General features: G+C 44.8%; 1 protein-coding gene across 1 annotated transcript; it reads left to right on the plus strand.

Annotated features, from left to right (window-relative positions):
• Window positions 1–46: 46 nt before the first annotated feature.
• NPHP1 (nephrocystin 1) lies at window positions 47–19,343 on the plus strand. The gene is made up of 20 exons (XM_042879138.1): window positions 47–148; window positions 227–291; window positions 2,505–2,565; window positions 2,981–3,117; window positions 3,498–3,708; window positions 4,010–4,111; window positions 4,789–4,880; window positions 5,865–5,907; window positions 6,257–6,341; window positions 6,976–7,070; window positions 7,807–7,935; window positions 9,239–9,313; window positions 10,039–10,149; window positions 11,608–11,690; window positions 12,301–12,377; window positions 13,107–13,203; window positions 13,603–13,715; window positions 15,668–15,741; window positions 16,114–16,158; window positions 18,898–19,343. Exons 1-20 carry the CDS (start codon window positions 80–82, stop codon window positions 19,174–19,176), a joined length of 2,043 nt encoding a protein of 680 aa, XP_042735072.1. The 5' UTR covers window positions 47–79; the 3' UTR covers window positions 19,177–19,343.
• Window positions 19,344–20,353: the final 1,010 nt, after the last annotated feature.

Here is a 20,353-nt window from a genome sequence, read left to right on the forward strand (position 1 = left end):
CCGGTGCCCAGCGCGCACGCGCCGCGCTCCCGGGAGTGACGTCATCTCCGTGCGCCGCGCCGCCCGTTGCCTAGCGACCATGACGGGGCGGCGGGCGCGGGGCCCGCTGCAGAGAGTGCAGCGACGGAGCCGGGAGCTGCGGGCACAGGTACGGCACCAGCAGCCGCTCCGCCGCCGGGGAGCGGCTTCCCTTCCGGCAGCTGACGGCGCTTCTCGTGTGTTGCAGGTGGAGGAGCTGCGGGTAGAGAGCGCGAGCGCGGCCATCGGGCGGCGAGAGGCCCTGAGGCAAAGGTGAGGCGGTGCCTGCGGAGCGCGGCCTCACCCGCAGCCCGGAGCGTCGGCGGCGTGAGCAGCGGTCGTGCGCGGGTTCAGTGCTGGAGGTGGCTTGAAGAGACCTTAACGATCACTGAGCTCCTACCCCCTGCCGTGAGCTGGCGGCCCCCACCTGATCTGGCTGCCCAGGGCTCCATCCAACCGTGGGCACCACCTGGGATGGGGCATCCTCAGTTCTCAGGGCACCCTGTGCCAGTCTCACAACCTCTGTGTGAAAATTTGCTTTAACACCTAACCTGAAATTCCCCTCTTTTACTTTAAAGCCATTCCTCTTTGTCCTAAAACTACCAGACTGTAAAAAGTTGCTCCCACTCCTGCTTATGAGTTCCCTTGAGGCACAGTAACACTGCAGTGAGGTCTCCCGGCAGCCTTCTCTGCTCCAAGCTGAATAAGCTCACCTCCTTCAGCCTTTCTTCACAGGAGGGGTGCTTCAGCCCTCTGATCATCTTAGTGGCCCTCCTCTGGACCCACTCCAGCAGCTCCGCATCCTTCTTGTGCTGGGGGTCCCAGGCCTGGATGCAGTACTGCAGGTGGGGCCTCAGGAGGGCAGAGCAGAGAGGAGACAATCCTCTCCCTGCTGCCACCTCTCTGTTGATGAAGCCCAGGACATTGTTTACCTTCTGAGCTGCAAGCGTGCACTGCTGGCTCATGTCCAGCTTTTTATTTACCAGGACTCCCAAGTCCTTTTCCAGAGAGCTGTTCTCAAGGACTTCTCTCAGTCTGCACATATCTGGGATTGCCCTGTCCCAGGTATAAAACATTGCACTTGGCCTTGTTTGGTTCACACAGGCCCACCTCTCAAGCCTATCCAGGTCCCTCTGCATGCCACCCGTTTCCCTGTTGTATCAACTACACCACTCAGCTTGGTGTTACCAGCAAACTTGCTGAGGGTGCACTCAGTCTCCCTGTCAGTGTCACTGATGAAGATGTTGAAGTACACATCCAAAGACAGACCCCCTGGGGGACACCACTTGTCACCTGCCTCCACTTGTGCTATGCCAGGACACAGAACCACGTCTTTTGCTGAGGTTCAGCCTGGGAAGTCATAGAATCATAGAATCACCAAGGTTGGAAAAGACCTAAAAGATCATGCAGTCCAACCGTTCACCTATTCCCAATAGCTCCCACTAAACCATGTCCCTCAACACAACATCCAGCCTTTCCTTGAACACCCCCAGGGTCGGTGATTCCACCACCTCCCTGGGCAGTCCATTCCAGTGCCTGACCACCCTTTCTGAAAAGTAATACTTCCTCATGTCCAGCCTGAATCTCCCCTGCCGTAGCTTGAAACCATTCCCCCTGGTCCTATCACTAATGACACGAGAGAAGAGGCCGACCCCCAGCTCACTACAACCTCCCTTCAGGAAGTTATAAGAGCAATAAGGTCTCCCCTGAGCCTCCTCTTCTCCAGGCTGAACATTCCCAGCTCCTTCAGCCTCTCCTCATATGGCCTGTGTTCCAGACCCATCACCAGCTTTGTTGCCCTCCTTTGAACATGTTCCAGGGCCTCAATGTCTTTATTGCAGTGAGGGGCCCAGCAGAGCCTCTACTTAATGCAGTGTTACCTGGTCTTCTGGGCATTATGGAAAGCAAGGGTTCGATGCTGAGGAACTTGTGTGGTGCAGTGGCAATCCTACCTTCCCCCCAAGTAGTACTAAGCGAGGGCAGCAGCAATGGGCTCCTTCAGCACCCTGCCCAGTGCTGGGTTTGAGGGATAGTGGGTGCCTGTGAGGTGATGTAGCATTGGTAAGCACATAGGCTGTTTGGACTCCTCAAGGCTGAAGTTGTTTTAAGTGGGAACTTGCACATCACAGGTAATAAGCAGTTATGCTGCGCATTCCCTTTGTTCTTCAGGGATTCTTGTGTGAATGATTGTCACCAAAACTTGTCAGAGCCAGGAGATGGTCTCATTTTATCCCTCTGCTTCAAATCTGTTGATGCTGCTGCTTCTGAGTTTTGTTAAAACCCCGCTTCTAAGGAGACACCAAGCTCTTGGTTTATGAAGTACTCTTTGGGATTGTATTGGTGTTTTTTGTAAAGCTTTGTGTGCATACAGCTGTGAGAAGGTATGGGCATCTAAATATACACGTTTCAGTGATTTTGCATGATTTCAATGTCCTGTCAGCCAGATTTAAGATAATGCTGTCTGCCTGTCTTTGCTTTCAATGCAGATGTTTGCAGCTGCAGAAACTGGTGGATGAGAATACAAACACTCTTCATAGTTTGAAAAAAGTAGGTATAGAGACTTGTTCATGGCCTTCTCCTTAATACATTGTGGTAAATACTCAGAGAATGCTAACCTCCTTCAATTTTAGATGCCTCGGGACGAAAGTAATGCCTAGCACTGCATAACCTGTGGGATCTCTGAGATTCATTTGTACTATTTAAAAACACGTTTTTAATGCTTTGTTATGTGCACTAAAATCTTTATTGACCCAATATATTTCAAGATGTTTATCATTGTATTGGGAGAGGAGAATGTAGATTGAAAATATACCCTGGAACTTCATCTTGTTGAAGCAAAAGGCAAGAAGAATATCACTAAGTAGGGAGTCATCACTGCCCTGGAATATCAAAACTCATGAGATGTGTCTGTAAAGTTATCTTTATAGGGAAACTGTAAATTTGTTGTATTTTCCTTTCTCAGGCTGATGAGCCTGCACCGGTGGGGAATTATAACCAGAGGAAAGAAGAAGAAGAAAAGCTATTGCTAAAGCTATCCCAGCAGCTGCAGAAACTTGATCGTACCTTGGATCAGGGTAACGTGGCTACAAATGACACGGTGTAAGTAACCCAAACAAAGCATCTGTACTTCAACAGAATCCTACATGCAGCACTGGAAAGGACCCTCAAAGTCTGCTTATCCTCCTTATTAGCTATTAAAACACTGCAGAAGAGCTGGCTTTTCTGGGGCTTGTTTTATTAATGAAGTCAAGAAAGCCTCGCCGCAGCTTTCTGAGGATTTGGGTTAATGGCTGAAATATAATGCAGGTTGTACTGTGGTCTGTATGCTTAAGGATGAAACACCATTTCGGGCCAGGCCAAGGACTACAATGAGGTTTTTGTACACAGGGAAGCCCACGTTGTAAGGCTTTTACAGCAATTTCAAAAAGATTTATTAAAAATTTAAAAATGAATAAAAAGTTTGATTTATTTTTGGGTAGGAATGGGGGACATCAGAAAGATCCTCAAAGAGAGGACAAAAATAAAGAAGAGGATGAGAGTGCTGATGACAGTGGAGAAAGTAGTGAGGAAGAAGAAAGTGAAGAAACAGATGAGGAAGATGAGGATAAGTTGTTGGATGATCCTGATGTCAAAGAATGCATTGCAGTGGGGAACTTTAATGCGCAGCAGGAAGGGGACCTCACATTTATGGTAAGCAGGCCTCTGCAAAAAAATTATTGCCATGCTGGTACTGCAGGTCATTCTGTATTAAACAGTAGCAATAATTACATCCCATGCTTTTGGGATTCAGAAGGATCTGGGAAGAAAGGCTTTCCCCAGTCTGCATTTCCCTTACTGGAGCTCAGTGTTCTCTTGCCTCTTTCTGTAGCACCAGAATGTGTAGTTCTAGTCTGCAACCTGTGGGGAAAAACTGAATTGTTGTTCATATTGTGTTTGGCATCACATTGAAATATTTGGTTGTCTTTTTTCTCCTTCTGTCCCAATGGCAAAGAAAGGTGAAGTCCTGCTTATACATGATAAGAAGGCGGATGGCTGGTGGGTAGCTGAGAACTCAAAAGGGGAGAGAGGCCTCGTGCCTAGAACCTACCTTGCGGTTAGTGTGCTGCGCCCTTCTTCTGCTCTAGTCTCACCTGTGTAACGTTCTGTGCCTTGATCGTCGTATAGCTGCATGCAGTTGGTCAGGGGGCTTACATGTGCAACTGCAGTATCTTACTGCTGTCATCTTTGCCACTAAAGATCAGCTCTGAAGACTCCAAGCTGTAGTGGGGTGATACTTGCTTTTCATGATTCGTATGAAGTGCCAGTTCACATGAAAACTGGATTATGTTGTGGTTTGATGTGAAAAGACCTTTTCAGAAACTGATTTTTCAAGTTTTGTTTCCCCCTCCTTTTCTTTTTTAATGGCTTACTTGTGTTAGTGTGTTTATTCTTGGGTATGTATCCATGGACAGCTGTGAGGGACATGTAAATGTGGGTACACAATTTGGCTCTACTGAGCCCTGCTAGACTGAGCTTCACACTGTGGAACAGTGCTTTTCACAACATAGCATTTGTTGGGTAGCTAACTTTTCTACCTTAGAGTGCTTTCGTAGGAATACTCCAATGTGCTGCTGTAGGTACAGAACTGAGGTCAGTGTTGTGCAGTGACAGTCGTTACGGGCAGAATGTCTCCTCTTCTGAGCCATTCACACGTGCTGTGGTTGGAGAAGACATTCTGAAGAGCAGAACTGAAAAAAGCCAGCACTCGTCCTTTCTGAATCTGAATTACAGGTCCATAATGAAGATGAAGAAAGCCAAGAGGAAAGTGATGAACACATAGAAGTGGTGGATGAAACAGCAGATGGAACTGAAATTAAAAAAAGGTAAATGGAATGATGCAAAGGGAAATTAGTATGAAGTTGGCCAGCTGCCACCCTCATAGCAACCACCAGGTGCTGGGGGCTGCTGAGGCCTTTCCCATGCCATGGTGCTGCCCTGCAGTGAGAGCTGGGGGTACCTCTGCTGTCCTCCATCCCTTGGCTTCGTTTGTCCAGTGCTGAGCAAAGGCTCAGCCTGCAGCCTGCCCTGGGCTGCCAAGAGCCTGCGCCTCACCCCACAGGTCAAAGCCATTCCACACTGGGGAGAGTGAGAGGGGACACTGGAGTCCCAGGGCAGACTCTAAAGAAGCAAAAATGGAGAGGTGCTTAATGGTTTTACTTTTGTATTATTATTTTGTACCGTCCTTTTAAATGGTTTACTGTCCTGTCTTGACAAAAAGTTCCAAAGGAGCAGCTGGAATGGACTTTCATGCTGAACTTCAGCTCTTCTTCCTGTCCAAACTAAAGTCTTCTGCTCCTCCAGAGGAACGTGGACATTATATTAAGTAAATCTGTGGATGATGGTTAACTGGGAGGAGTATTGGACCCCTTACGGGTAGAGAGGCCTTGCCCCAAGATCTTGACAGATCTAAGGGCATCTGCATGAAGAAAAGCAAATGCTGGTTCTGCACCTGGGATGGGGCAGCCCTCTTTTACAGACTGGGGGACGAGGAGCAGCTCCATAGAAAGGGATCTGGAGGTTCTGGCTGGCAGCAAGTTGAACCTGAGCCCGCAGCTGTTTCTCAGTTGTACAAACTTCAATTTGCAGACACACTTTTACTTTGCTAGGATCTTTTGAGTGTTTGGTTTCATTGTTTGTTTTGGTGTTGTCTTTTTTTTTTCTTTTTGCCTCAAAATATGGTTGGGTCATGTGTCAACTTACGTTTCAGCTTACAAGACACTGCAGCAAACTTGTATTTAGTGTTCAGATTTTTGTCCTCATGACAATAACGTGTTCTGAAATAAAAATATTTCTTTTTTTTCTTCCAGAACAGACTCTCACTGGAGTGCTGTAAGAAAAGCTACCACAGAGGTAGGCATCTGTGCTACAGAGCAATGTAATCTGCCATAATGTTAATTATTTTTTAGACAAGATTTGACTTCTACTATGTGCTGTGTGTCATAGTTAGGACCACTGTTTTCAGTTAACACCAGTTCTTTTTCATGGGTGTGATTTTATTTTGTGAACAGGCTGCACCAATGCTGCATTGTAATGGAGGGGGTTTAGTAAAAAAAAGTCTGTGTGGGATCATACACAACACAAAGTAAAAGTCCTTCCTTGGATTGCACCAAACCAGCTTCAAAGTAGAGTTAGGTGACTGAATCTTCAGGTCTTTGGTAGTGGATGGCAGGAACACAAACAGCCACTTGTTCTGTTATAGAGTGACACAGTAGAGATGCTGGCAGCCATGGGAGCAGTGCCTGCAGGATTCCGTCTGTCCACGCTTTCCCAGCTCTTAGAACAAGGTAAGGTTTTCTCACAGCAGCTGTCTGTAGTGAGTTCTGTAGTCCAACAGCATAACTGGGATGAAATCTTCATTGCTTTATTGTCACTGGTAATCTGTTCAGGCTGTATTTGGCCAGTTAAATAACGTATTAAAAGTGTTTGGGTTTTTTTTCTTCACTTTATCAAATAAATTTATCTGAGTGAAATCCTGAGCACATGAAGGCAATGGCAAGTTCCCTGATAATCTCAAACATTTTCCACTCTGGAACGCTCTTCCTGTTGACACTGCAGAAAATTATGGATTTGAATAGCCTTCCTCCCTTTTTCTCACAGATATTCCATGAAGAGACTTCAAAAGATAGTACACATCTCAGTTTTCGTCATCTTTTCATTTGAAACTGTTTCTAGTCAGTAGCTTAATGGACAAAAGAAATTACAGTGATTCTAAAATGAAATGCTGCAGAACACTTTTCCAAATAGCTCTTCCCATTTTAGAGGGTACTTGTAGCAGAAACCTCTTTAGTATTGTCAAATACTTAAATGGACCTTAAGGCACATCTGAATTTTGGGCATTATTGATTTTGTGGCAATAAAGATCATAAAAGACTTTTTAGATATCTATCTATCTATCTATCTTAATGGCATTTGTTTCAGGTAATCAGTTCAGAGCAAGTTACTTCTTGCAGCCTAAACTTACTCCATCCCAGCTGGCTTTTAAAGATTTGGTGTGGGATTCTGAAAAAAATACTGTGAGTATTACTGATCAGAAAGCTGTGATGCTTTTGGTTCAAGAGAAATGGTGACATCTGTAGATGTGAATTGCTAGCAACTTAAAAAAAAAGTGTTTCATATTAGTAGATCAATTTTGCTGTAAAATAGTGATAGAGTTCTTCACTGTCAACCTAGATTCCTCAGGCAATAGATGTTATTACACTCTGATTAAAAAAAAATCAGCACAGGTTGCTATGTTGGGTATTTCTTCAGAATTATGTTTCATCTTAAGCTTGTGGTTCCTTATTTGGGTTGAAACAAATCTGCACGGGTGGTTAGTTGAATTCTTGTACCATGAATGTCTCCTAATTGCTGTGAAACCACCAGTTTCATTTGTCTTTGCTCATTCTGACTAATAATCTCTTGATTCACACCATTTTTAGAATGACTATTTATAAAACACCCCTGGCAAAACAATAGCCCAGCAATGTGATTGTCACCCGAAATACCTGGTGAAGAGCCCCGTGACAGCATTCCTTTCTGACAGGACCTTGTAGCTGTCACACTGAATTATTTGTAGCAATCTCCTTAGGAGAGGTGTAAAGGTGTATGAAGAGATGTTGCTGCTGCCACCAATACTATGCTAGTTTTGTGGGTCACAGAATCCAGTCCAGTGGTCACTGCTGTCAGTCGTTTCAGTAAATAAGCACATAATGATAGAAATGATAGAAAGAACCTCTAGATTTACTCCTCCTTCTGTTGCCTGTATTTCAGATCTGTCCTACACCAACTCGAGTGTCCCTGATTGTAACTTTATGTAGCTGTAAAACGATTCCTCTCCCAGCAGCCAGCATTCAGGTTCTCAGCAGGCACGTTCGCCTCTGTCTGTTCGATGGCAATCGGGTGAGTTGGATTATCAGCAAAGGTCTTGATGAGGTGCTCACAATGCTCTGGTCCCTCTGGTAGCCATCTCCTCCAGTTGTCTCAGAGTCATACAGTCAGACCTGGCTCCCAGGCTGCTTAATCTCCTTGCCAATCAGTCTGGCTTGATACAGCACACTGACATGCGTACCTTCATTCTCTCCAGGTGCAGTAAATGTAGTTTTCCTGCGACTTGTGGGCTGCCTGTTGGCTGAAACTCGGGCCTCCATGCACACGCACACAAAACAGAGAGCCCACTCATGCAGGAAAAAAGAGTGAGAAATGGAGTTGAGTGAGAAGACAGGACAAACTGCATTGATCATAGGCAGGGCATGGCCAAGCATGCATACCAGCCTGCTCACAAAGACACCACTTTATCCCCTTACCCTTTGAATGTCCCACTCTTCGTATTCCACAAACCACCTCAGTCTTCTTTCAGCCATGGTTCCTCCTCTGAACATAAGTCACCTGCAGTCCCAACATGTTCTCCCTTGCATGCTGTAGGACCTCCCAGCCCTAAGCAGCACCCCTTTTTGGCTGTGATACTGGGAGCTCCTCTTGTTGATTCATCTTGTCACACCCAGCTCCTGGACAGCCCTGGGTGGGGCTGGGGTGGGGGCTTCGTTTCTGTGCATCCACAGTTTTGGTTCTTCCACCTGCTGTTGTGCTTCTTTGCATCTTTGTGTTTGTGGAGGTGAGCCCTGTTTGTGCTGCTCTGTCCTCTCTGATGGGCCCAGGAATGGTTGGGGCAGGGTCGTGCTCAGATGTTTTACTCAGAGGGCAGTGAGGCCCTGGCACTGCTGCCCAGAGCTGTGGTGCCCCATCCCTGGAGGTGCCCAAGGCCAGGTTGGATGGGCCCTGGGCAGCCTGAGCTGGTGGAGGGCAGCCAGCCCATGGCAGGGGTTTGGGGCTGGGGGGCTTTGAGGTCCATTTCAACAGAAGCCATTCTGTGATTCTATTTCCACACCTGCCATCATTCCTCCACATGCCTTTGTGCTCTGCATAAGATAAGCTACCAGATTGTCAGCACTGGATTTCCTTCTGCTGCACTGAGTGTTAATGGGTCAAAGGAACTATTCCTGGTGCACTGGAAGCAGGAATGGTTGGATGATTCTGCCTTCCTCTGGAGTTTTAGAGACTGTGTGATGAAGTTGAAGAGCAAGTGTGATTTTCTTTGTGGCATGCAGAACCTTGGCTCAACTTTGGATAATACTGCATTTTCTTAGAGTTGAGTAGCTTTCCAGAAGAACTTGTGTTAGCATTTTTCCCCACTGTCATGTTTTAGGTGCTGAGTAACATTCACACAGTGAGAGCTACGTGGCAACCTAAAAACCCTCAAATGTGGACCTTTTCCCCACGGGTAGGTATCTTGCTCAGGGCGTGAGACAACCAGCAACAGACACTTTAATGTGTCTGTTTACAGCTTCTTATTTAGCCATGTCTATTACTTCTGATATTCTTGTTGACAGAACATCTATTGTGACCAAAATAAACATGCAGAAAAGACTTGCTGAAGTGCAGCAATTCGAGCTAAGCTTTTAAAGCAAAAATGCTTTGGAGAAAAGAGTGGAAGGAGAAGTAGTGGGAGGAACTGGTGATCCAGTCAGTGGCACTGGTTAACTTTGACCTGTTGCCAGGTGCACTCTACATGGTGTTCATTTGTTGCCTATGAGCTTTTGCTTTTCCTTTTTTTTTCCTTTGAAAAGAGCACGTGCCCTGTCCCATATTTTGGGTGTTGTGCAAAGCTGCATTCACAGCCAAACTGTTTGTGTGTTTTACCTCAGCTGTTCCTGTGTTCTCAGAAAGAATTCACTGCTTTTTGACTTTGAAAGTTCTTTGATACCTTCTCAGCACAAAAAATGTACCTTAGTAGCATAGCTGTGGTTAATGGCAGCGTAAAGAACAAATAGAGCAGTGGTTTCAACTTGAAATTGGTACTTCTTGTTTTCTTTTATGTGCAGTGGGGTTGGGTCTGGGATCTTATGTAAATGGGTGATGTGTTTAATTGCCTTTAGAAATCAGAGGTGACTGTTGGCTTTCTTTTTTTTTAATATGTACGTTATTATTTCTTCCCCCTCTGTAAAGGTAACAGGCATTTTGCCCAGCCTACTGGATGGTGACTGTTTCGTCAGGTCCAATTCCTTATCTTCAGACATTGGTTTACTATTTGAACTTGGCATCACTTACATTCGCAACGTAAGTGTATAAAGTTGCAGAATAAATCATTCCAAGCATGTTTATAAAGCAAATCAGCTGTCCTGTTTTCCATGGCAACCTGCAGCATCTCAACAGAGGACTGTGAAATCCAAATGGAAGCTCAGGGGATTTTTTTCTTGCTATTGCAAAATTGTCTGTATTTTGGCATCTGGAAAGAGGAGAGACAGTTGGTTTTGAGAAAATTTAATTCTAGTCAGTGCTTAGAGAATAAAAGGCTTTCTGACTACAGGACAGAAGTGTAGTTTTTCTTATGCTGAAATAGAAGACTTTCGTGTCATGTGATCACAAAGGACCAGTGTTATGGTCCTTTTCACTTCTGTGTTATTGGTTTTTTGTGTGTGTAATTTGGAAACTAAAATGTTAACTGTTTAAATAGAACACTGGTTTCTGTAAGTGATACAGGTATATCCTCCTATTCTTCTGTTCTACTTCTGAAAGTACAAGGGTTGGCAACACCATTTTTTCCATAAGAACTAATAGAAAAGGGGATAGGGAACAGTACTGTTGGAAGGAAACAGTGCCTTTTTGGAAGAGGTCCTCTTCTGAAAGATCTCAGCTGCTTTGTCTACAACATTGAGTCAAATTTTGCTGCCTCTTTTGAAACATCTGCATTTTCATGATTGCCACCATCTTCCTCGGATGAACTCAAGCAATTGTTGAGTGAAAGGGAAAATCATTGCAGTGATTAGGGTATTAGTGATGGGCAGAGTTCTGAGTAATTCTGAAAAAGAGAACTCTGAAAAGACAGAATTTACAAAAGAGGTACTGCTGTATTTTCTCCTTCATTAACACTTGTGTAAACCTGGGATGCAGATGTCCCTGTGGCAGCATGGAGGAAAGGGGCCGATAGCAAGCATGGTGGGAATGCAGAACTGTTGCATTGGAAGATAAGTAGAGTGTAAATGTGTAGGGAGCTGGATGGTGTGAGTGCTGGTGATGAGCAACACGTTCAGTTCGTGGAGTCCTAACCAGAGATAATAGCCCCTCTTATGCACATTTGAATCATCAAGGTTATGTACAGTTGTCAGCTTCTGTTTGCAGAGTGATGTTAAACAAAGGACTGTGTGCAAGTTCCTACCTGTTAGGAGTGCTCTGGTGCTTTCTCTCTGTTTCATCTTATCAGAACACCTTAAAAAGAAGGAAACTGTGCCTTCACTTGGTATTTATTCAAGTTGAGATCCTGAAATGTAAAATGTTACTCTCAGGGTCATGCAGTTGATTTGGGATAGAGCTGGAAATGGGTGGCTTGGCACACAGGATCTGCTCCATTTCCCAGTGCTTGGTAGTAAAGCCTTCTAGTGTTTGATATATGTAGGTTTTCCTTCAGTGTGCTTTTCTTGGCTTTATGTCAATGATCAGCTTCAGCACAGCTTTTCTGCTGAATGGTAGAAGGTCTGGTTCAACTGCTCAGGTTTACATTCCTCTTTTGTTTTGCAGTCAACAGGTGAACGACAAGAGCTAAGCTGTGGCTGGGCATTTCAGAAGCTTTTTTCTTCTGATGGAATGCCTGTTCCTTCCAAGTAAGTTTATGGTGTTTTCCATCTCTCTGTATGTATGCATATATATATATATTAGGTTAGGAGCCAAGTTCATATCTAATATGGGCAGATATTGATATGGGCAGGTGTAGACCAATCTGATATGCAAGCATTAGCCTCTACAACTCTTCTAAATCTGGTCTCTAGTGTTTTCTGTTCCATTGAGTCAAGCACAGTCTCTGCAGAGTGAAATCACGTGGATACTTCAACATGGACTTACTCTTGACAAAACTGTGATTACGTTATTATTAAACATTTAAAATCTTCTGCATCTAAAATTTGATGCTTCAGCAGTGATTCCTCAGAAACACTTGAATGAAATGGCTGATGCAGGGAAAATACTGGTATCATTGCTGCTAATTTCTGTTCAAATAATCAGCTAGTTTCGCAATATGATACAAGTCTGAAATTTATCATCTCGGGTTTGGCTGCTTAGTAATGAGGTGTAGTCATTTCACATCAAATACCAGTCATAGCCTCAAGCACTGTCAGGTTTTTATTTGAGATAGCAGGTTTCTTTCTTTCTCAGAGAGCAGTTGTGCTGTGTCCATATATCCACACGTTGTTTTACTGTGCTGCTCTTCCTTCACAGAATGCATGAGCTGCTATTGAATGGTGGTACCCCCTATGAGAGAGGTGTTGAGGTTGACCCATCACTATCAAGAAGAGGTATGGTTTCCCACCAACATTTCATAAGTAAAATGATGCGTGTCATACCTTTTTTATAACAGGCAGAGCTCAGCTGGGGCTGTTATGAGCATGCAGTCACCACAGCCTGGTATTGTTTTGTGTGTTCCTGTTTTGCATGAGGGAGAATTGGTTGTTAGTGCTAGCTGGATTCACAACCACCTGTCAGTGCCAACACCTCTGTAACTTCCATTATTTGTAGGCTGAGGATTATTTTTTGATGCAGGTTTTCAGTTACTTCTGTAATTGCACTGGACATGTGTTGGTTGTGGGGTGCTGCTACAAGATTCAGCAGAAACATTGATCTGAAGAGTTCCCAAGGCTTCCTGCTTTTTGCCTGTCTCGCAGCACCTGGTGTGAGAAGTGACAGGCAGTGCAGGTGATGCTGTGACCTGCAGCAGGGAACTGAGCCAGATGGAAAGAACTCACCAAAACAAGCCAGTGGCTGAAGGGAGTTTGAGCGAGCAAATGGAGGGGGACTCCTTAGCCCAGTGTGCCTTAAGTTAGGCTGAATACTGATACAACTGAAAATGCAAAAAAAAGAAAAAAAAAAAAAGCTTTCAATTCCTCCTGATTTTTAGCCCATCTTTAAACTATTACAATTCCACAAAAAAACCCATCTCTTAACAAATGTCAGTATTCATTCTTGTAATAGAATTCTTTGTGTTATTTCAAAATAGATAATTAACTGTGTATTTATTTCTCCAACAGGCAGTGGTGTTCTCCATCAGCTTATATCACTCAAGAAGCAGCCTGTGCTTGTAGTGAAACTGAGGTCATTAAGCACACAGTCAAAAGACATCCTGAAGTAAGTACCTGTGTGTGCTGCTGTAAAATGAGAACATAATTCAGCCTAGAATGGTCCCAGAGATCGATCTGAAGTGTTCTCCTTCCTTGCAACATAGGCTATGGAAAAATCTGAGCGCTGTCTCCCTGCATGTTACGTTCATTCTCTGAGGCTTAACGCTGCGCTGCTGAAAACAAGCAAAAAGCTTGCAATTAGAGGAGGCTGGAAATGGCAGCAGCAGAAGTCTGGCTGTTAGAGCTGTGTTGGTGTGTGCCCTCCCAGGCTGGTGCTTCGTGGGGACGCCCATCTGAGCTGATGGCATCTCTGAACCTGTCGTTACTCTGATGTTCTGGAGAGCAGTGCTTTGTAGGAACGTTATGAATAAAAGTTTCATTAGCGTGTTCTTTATTTTCCCAATAGTTTGTTACCAGAAACATTAATTGGCAGTATGTGCTACATCCATCTCTTGATATTTTATCGGCAAATACTTGGGGATGCACTGCTGAGAGAGAGAATAAACATGCAAAGCGCAGGTAAGGATTGCACTGCTGTACAGAAGAACTCGGTCGTGGAGAGTGTTTAAAAAAGGGCCAGGTTCCCAAAGAGAAGCAGTCACTCCAGAGTCTTTCTTTTGTAAAATTAAATGGATCTGCAGGAGCAACTCTCACTGACACAGACTGCTTTTACTGCTTCGTTTCCTGGTAGGGAAGAAGCCGACTGTCTTGCACTGTTAGGAAGCCATGCTCCCTCTGTCAAGGATTTTGGTGTTTAAACTTTGTGTTTGCAGGTGCAGTGGGAACAAATTGAAAACTGCTGTCCCTGCTAACAAAAGGAAACAGCCTCTTGGTGTGTTTGCATTTCAAACTAGAAATATTTCAACTTGCATCTAACGCGTTGCCTTGTTTGGCACCAGTTCACACAGCAAGATGCAGAAACCACGAGAACAGTTTTGTTTTCTGTGAAGTATGAGAAGTGTCTTCAGTGAAACTTAGCCCCCAAAAAGCCCACGTGGACAGGCAAAAGGTTATTTCTAAATCAGCAGTAAATAAAGATTAAGGGATTGTTTGGAAGATAAACGTTTCCCTTGCACCACCCATGCAGTGAGAGATCAGATGTGCTGAAAGATGTACTCATCCATTTCTAGAATGCGTGCTCCCGTGTTATAGGAAAGATTAAGCAGCTGTTTCTGTCACTGGGATGAAATCATCCTCTCTTAATTCCTTTTATTGATTTAAGTATTTATTTTCTGGTCAAGGCAGTGGGGAGAGATGGAAGTGGAAAAGCTCTGCTTTTAGAACTCTATCTTGTGCTGATTTTGAAAGTCTGTATGTTATTCCTTCCACACCAAAATCATGATAGCTTACAGTCTTCTCTGTTACACACTCACACTTGAAATACAGAAAAAATTACATTTCTTAACTCTGCTGCTCATGACTTGGCAGCGGTACTGCAAAGTAATTTTCTTGTGCTTTCTCCTCTGTCTCTTTCCCAGATTGAATGATGTGTCCTCTGTTCCTATGGCAAATACATTTGCTTGTACATTTTAGCCTGCAGTCCATGTGATGCCATACTGAGGCACCTGAATTACAGGTTCACTTTTCAAAGATGCTCAGTACTAAACTGCCTTCCATGAACTTCCAGACAGCAAGTAGTCAAAGCACATACAAAAGTCAGACCCTTGAATGAATGAGTGCTTTCTTTATTAAACTCATCACTGAGAAAAAGAAGATGCTCAGTGTTTCAGGGCCAGCTAAGATCCATGTACCACAATTGCCTGACTTGAACTTTGTAACATAGGACAATACATCAGGCTGACCATCTCTGGAGTTCAGTTGCTGCCATTTGGATTCAGTCTTGATTTGAAATGTTTTAAAGGCTTTACCCCCACGGTTCAGAAGTTGTTCAGGTTGCAGTTCTCTACTTTTCTGATGTTGCAAAGGCAAATTGATGCTCTTACTTCAAAGTCAATCATACTTCTAAAATGGTTGGCTGTATTCTGCTGCGTTCTGACAAAGCAGTTGTCCAGGTATCCCCAACCCACATGCAACGCAAGCCAGATCAAGGCAGAACAAAAGCATGTTTATTCATAACATCCAAACCAGGTGTCACAATTTCAGGTGTTGATAAAAAAGACAGGTGCAGCAGTGAGGAAAACACCCTACTCTGCCCTTGGGTTAAATTAGTAAGGGCTGTTACTTGCTGGCTTCTCCTAATAAACTGGCACTTGGTTTGGGTTTTTTTGTTGTTTTCTTTCTTTCATGCACATCTGTTCTCTCCCTTGCTAACTGCATCTCAGCAGTTAGAGAGTTTGCTGTAGAAAGCTCTTGTGAGAACTCTTCAATCTTTGCAGCTCTGGAGTACTGTTACAGCTCATTTTCCCTCTCAAGAGTTTGGGGAGGGGGCTGTCTCTAGGCATAGCTGGTCTTCTGCCTTGAAAACCATCCGATTTCTTCTTTGCCTCCAATGTGTTTATTTTTTGTTTCAGAATTAATCTGTAATCCTATTTTAGCAACTTTTCCTCAACTCATGGATCAGCCAGACCTGATGGATGCACTGCGGGTATGTTTTCTGTATAGTGTTCAGTTACAAATGATGTGTCAGAATTCCCAGCTAGTTTCCATAATTTGAGCTTTTTAATTTACACTGTAAAAAGATAAACGGAAAAGCCAAGTAGCAAAGCTATAATTACTTCAAGTACATGCAGATCTCTTGTGCCTTCAAAAGCAAGAGAACATCTGAGCACATCTGAAAAGGATGTAAGGCCTCAAAGTAGTTGATGATTAGAACGTGAGGAAAGAAGGGCTGCAACAAGGGCTTAAGCCACCATGGGGCTGCAGTGAAAGAGGGATTTCTGCAGGTAAAAGTGGAACTTTGCCAGATTTCCCCAATCTTGATCTGATTTCCCATTGTATGTTTTACATCTCATTTCAGAGTGCTTGGGCGGACAGAGAAAGAACTTTGAAGAGATCAGAAAAGGTAGTACATTACCAAGTGCCAGTTTCTTCCTTGGCATACACCAAAGCTAATACAAACTAGAAGCTTTCTTTCAGCATTGCTGCCAGAATTAACTGTTCCTCTCACCATAGATTTATTTAGAAAATGCAGAAAACTGGGAGGATTACAAAATTAATTTGTAACTTTTTGTCTCTGTGTTTGTAAATATAATTGTTAATGTGGAAGATGTCATAGGTTTGTGCTCAAAATGTGCCTCTCTTTCATGATGTGCTTGTAACGTTTGCCTGGTAAAAACTTTCCACTGGTGTAAAAGGGTACAAAACAATCTCCTTTTCCAGCCTCCCAGCTCTAGTCCTGCTCCAGTCTACCTGGAGGAAGGCCCCAAGTTCTGCAATCTCCCTGTGTTGAAGCAGAACAGCTTTTTCAAGGCCGTTCATCCAAAATGTAAGCTGATCTGCTCAGAGAATTAGTAACTCCTCAGAATCCCAGAACCATCCAGTTTTACCTGATTTGTCATGTGCCACTCCTATGGCAGGATTGCTGCCTGGCACGACAGCTAGGTCTTGCTCCTTCTTGCGTGCTTTTATGACATTCAGCTGCTGATCTTCTGCTGAGACATGAACTGTTCAGCTTCCCAGGGGTAGCAGAGAGGTTCCAATGCCAGTCATATTGTTCATGATCCTAGCAGAGGTTCAATGGCAGGTGAGTTTTCGAGGAGGCAGTGTTCTGAGCCAGCAGTGTGCCCTTGCAACTTGGAAAGCAACTCGTATCCTGGGCTCCATCAGAAGAGGGGTGGCCAGCAGGGACAGGGAGGTGACTGAACCTCTCTGCTCTTGTGAGGCCCCACCTGCAGTACTGCGTCCAGGCATGGAGCCCCCAGTACAAGAAAGACAGAGATGTTGGAGAGGGTCCAGAGGAGGGCCAAGAAGATGATCAGGGGGCTGGAGCACCTCCCTTACAAAGACAGGCTGAGGGAGCTGGGCTTGTTCAGCCTGGAGAAAAGAAGGCTGTGGGGTGACCTCATTGCAGCCTTCAGTACCTAAAGGGAGCCTACAAACAGGAGGGGAGTCAACTCTTTGAAAGGGGAGATGACAGCAGGACAAGGGGAAATGGTTTGAAGTTGAGGGAGGGGAGATTGAGGTTGGATGTCAGGGGGAAGTTCTGTACTATGAGAGTGGTGAGGTGCTGGAACAGCTGCCCAGAGAGGCTGTGGATGCCCCGTCCATCCCTGGAGGTGTTCAAGGCCAGGTTGGATGGGGCCCTGGGCAGCCTGGGCTGCTATGAAATGTGGAGGTTGGAGATTCATGATCCTTGAGGTCCCTTCCAACCCTGGCCATTCTGTGATTCTGTATTTCTTGCATAGAAGGCTATGTTCCCGTGTTTGGAAAAGGAGGCACCCAAATTTTGTCTGTTTGAAGCGATCAGTGCTTGATGAATTGACCAGGCTGATTCTTAGTTTCTAGGTTTTGCAAACATGGCAGGGTATAATTGTCTCTACACAGAGTGCCCTGTCAGAATGTGAAATAACTACATAGAGAATGGCCCTACCTCCTGCTCAGAGTCTTGTGGTGCGAGGAACAAGGGATTGTTGCATCTCTCTGCCAAGAGCATTGGAAGGACAGGTGGGATCTGGGCCTGCAAGGCAGAGAGGGTGTGTGTCTCCCCCAGGGACAAGAGCAAACACACTCAATTTCTGCATGCAGGGCTCTGGAGAAGAGTCTTCTCCTCATACACTGGTGTTTTTAGGAAGAAATATAAATACCCCATGAGATAACTTTCTGTGGTGAGCGTTGGCAGCACAAGACTTCATGCAAAGCAATGAAAAAGTGCAAAGATCTCTTCTAGTTTTGCAAGAGCTTGAACCAAAATAATTCTGAAATCAGGAAGGTGTTGACATGTCTGTCAGAGGTCTCAGGGTTTCCACTGCCCCCAGCAAACTGACTTTCATTTCTAATGTGTGTGACTACAGACGTAGGTAGGGAGAGATGAAGGCCATTAAGACTAGATGAGTTAATTAAGATGAAGTCATTAAGACTAGATGAGTTAATACTAAGATAATAAGTATTAAAAAGGAAGAAAATGATTACACTTTCCAGTGTGTTGTTTCCTCTGTTTGCCCAACCTAAATTAAGCATGCTTTACAAGGGACTATCCAAAGTTGAAGGCAGGACCAAAAGAAAGCTTGATAGTTCAGGCTGCTTCAACATAGGCAGCTCACCAGGGTGGAGGGAGAAGAGGGTTGCAGAAGGCTGAAATTTCTCTTTCAGTGATGAATTTTAGTATCAAACTATGCAGTAATGCTTCCTCAGGCAGAGTGCAGTAAGATTCTATCTGAAAATCAGGTGTGGGGATGTGGACAGGGATTTTAGTGCACTGTGAAGCTTACGATGCCTTTGAATGGCTCATTGGGAAGCACAGTCTGTTTCTCCAGAGAACCCCCTGGCTGTGAAAACCACGGGGACTGGCCAGATCAGCATCACAAGGTTCCTCCTCAGCAGAGGTGGCACAATCTGTGGGTTTGGCTGTGTACCACTGCACTGTGTTGGTTGCAGCAGTTGGAGAGCTGATCTGCAGCTTACACAGTATAGTTCTGTGCTGGGTTTGGGGCTCATCCAGCCTGACTGATGTTGAAGAAGGTCCGGCCTCCCAGGAACTGGGGGCTGATTGAATGTTTTTGTTTTGTTTTCCTTATGTAGGACTGCTTGACAGCACTGCATATTTTTGCATGGAAATGATGCCAAATGCTTTTCTTCTTTGCAGAGAGATCGAGAATTCCTGAAGTCTGTGTTCATCCTGGCGTACCACGACTCAGCCTTCCCCCTCCTCAGGTCCACTTTGCTCCCCAGCTACAAGTGGGCAGATGAGGAGTCTGAAGCATCTCGCTGGAGAGTGATTGCTGACTTTCTGAGAAAGAGCCGAGACAACGGTGGTGCCCTTCAGTCTCTGCTGTCCTCAGAAAACACTCACACAGCCTTTGACATCTCTGAGGTGGCCTACGATTTCTTAGGAGAAACGAGGAAAAACAATCCCACAGTATGAATGGATCGGAGGGTAACAGTACAGATGAACTTTTACCAAAGAGAAATTATGTGTACTATCTGTACTGCAAGAAACATTTTCACACATTAAAAATAACATTTTTGAGGCAGACGGGCATTGTTTCATTGGTTCAACTAAAATAAATTATATTACCTTTTCCTCTCTCAGCCAAAGCTACGGCAGTCTGTTGCTACGTGAACCTCTTGTAGCCACAGTTGTTCCGTGCTGAAGCAGAGCAAATGCTGTGGCAGCACTTCCCTCACACAGCTTTCAGTTAAATTCCAATTTTGTTTTGACCAGGCTGAACAACAGACTGTTTCAGCACCCAAGTGGACTGGTAGCAGGCAAGGAAAACAGCCACGATCTTTAAGAATGCTGTGGAACAAGGTCAGGAAAAAAAGTAATCTCTTGTCCAATCAGCAGGTTGCTCCTTATTTAGACTGTTTTACTGTTTTCCGTTCTCACTCAGGAAAAGGTTGAGTTATTCACAGGAATGTGTGCCTGACCCCACCCAGCACAAATCCATGGTGGTGAGAATTCAGGGAACGCTGCCATTCCCCTCTGCACGGCTGGGCCGTGGGTTAGCTCGCTTTGTGCTGGCTTCTGAGTGCAGGCTGATGAGTTGTGGGGTATTTCTCATATGGACCAGGACGTTAAGGGCTGCTTTTCCCTGAGCACTGTGTAACCACAGGTCCTGTGTGCTACGCAGTCCTGGTAGGAAGTTACTCATCTGTTTTCTCTTTTGTGCTGGAGTATCCGGATGTCTGCACACTTTGTCCACGGTGATGGGCGCATTGCCACAGTGAGCATTTACCAAGTCACACATGAATTTACATCCAAACTGATCAGAAATATTTTAAAATAAGGTCTTGCAATGATCGCAGCGCTGTAGAGCCCAGGGCCAGTCCTCACTGTCAGCACTTGTAAACTGGAGCCTTTGGAAGTCCTACAAAGCACATTCCCCTGGCCTAGGACAGGTTCAAATGATGATCCTCATCATGCATTTGATTCTATTCTGCATTGCTCAGGAGCCTGGAAGCCAAATTCCGAGGGCTAAATTTGGCCCTTCTATCAGATACATATGATATAGCAGTAGGACATCATCCTCCTCTTGCTGCAGAGGATTGTCCAAGGTGGTGGACTCTTTCTGTCTACTCTGTGACATAGGCCAGAGATA

The sequence above is a fragment of the Lagopus leucura genome, unplaced genomic scaffold (assembly GCF_019238085.1).
Source record: "Lagopus leucura isolate 7727_CA_CO unplaced genomic scaffold, USGS_WTPT01 Super-Scaffold_73, whole genome shotgun sequence".
NCBI classification, from domain to species: domain Eukaryota; kingdom Metazoa; phylum Chordata; class Aves; order Galliformes; family Phasianidae; genus Lagopus; species Lagopus leucura.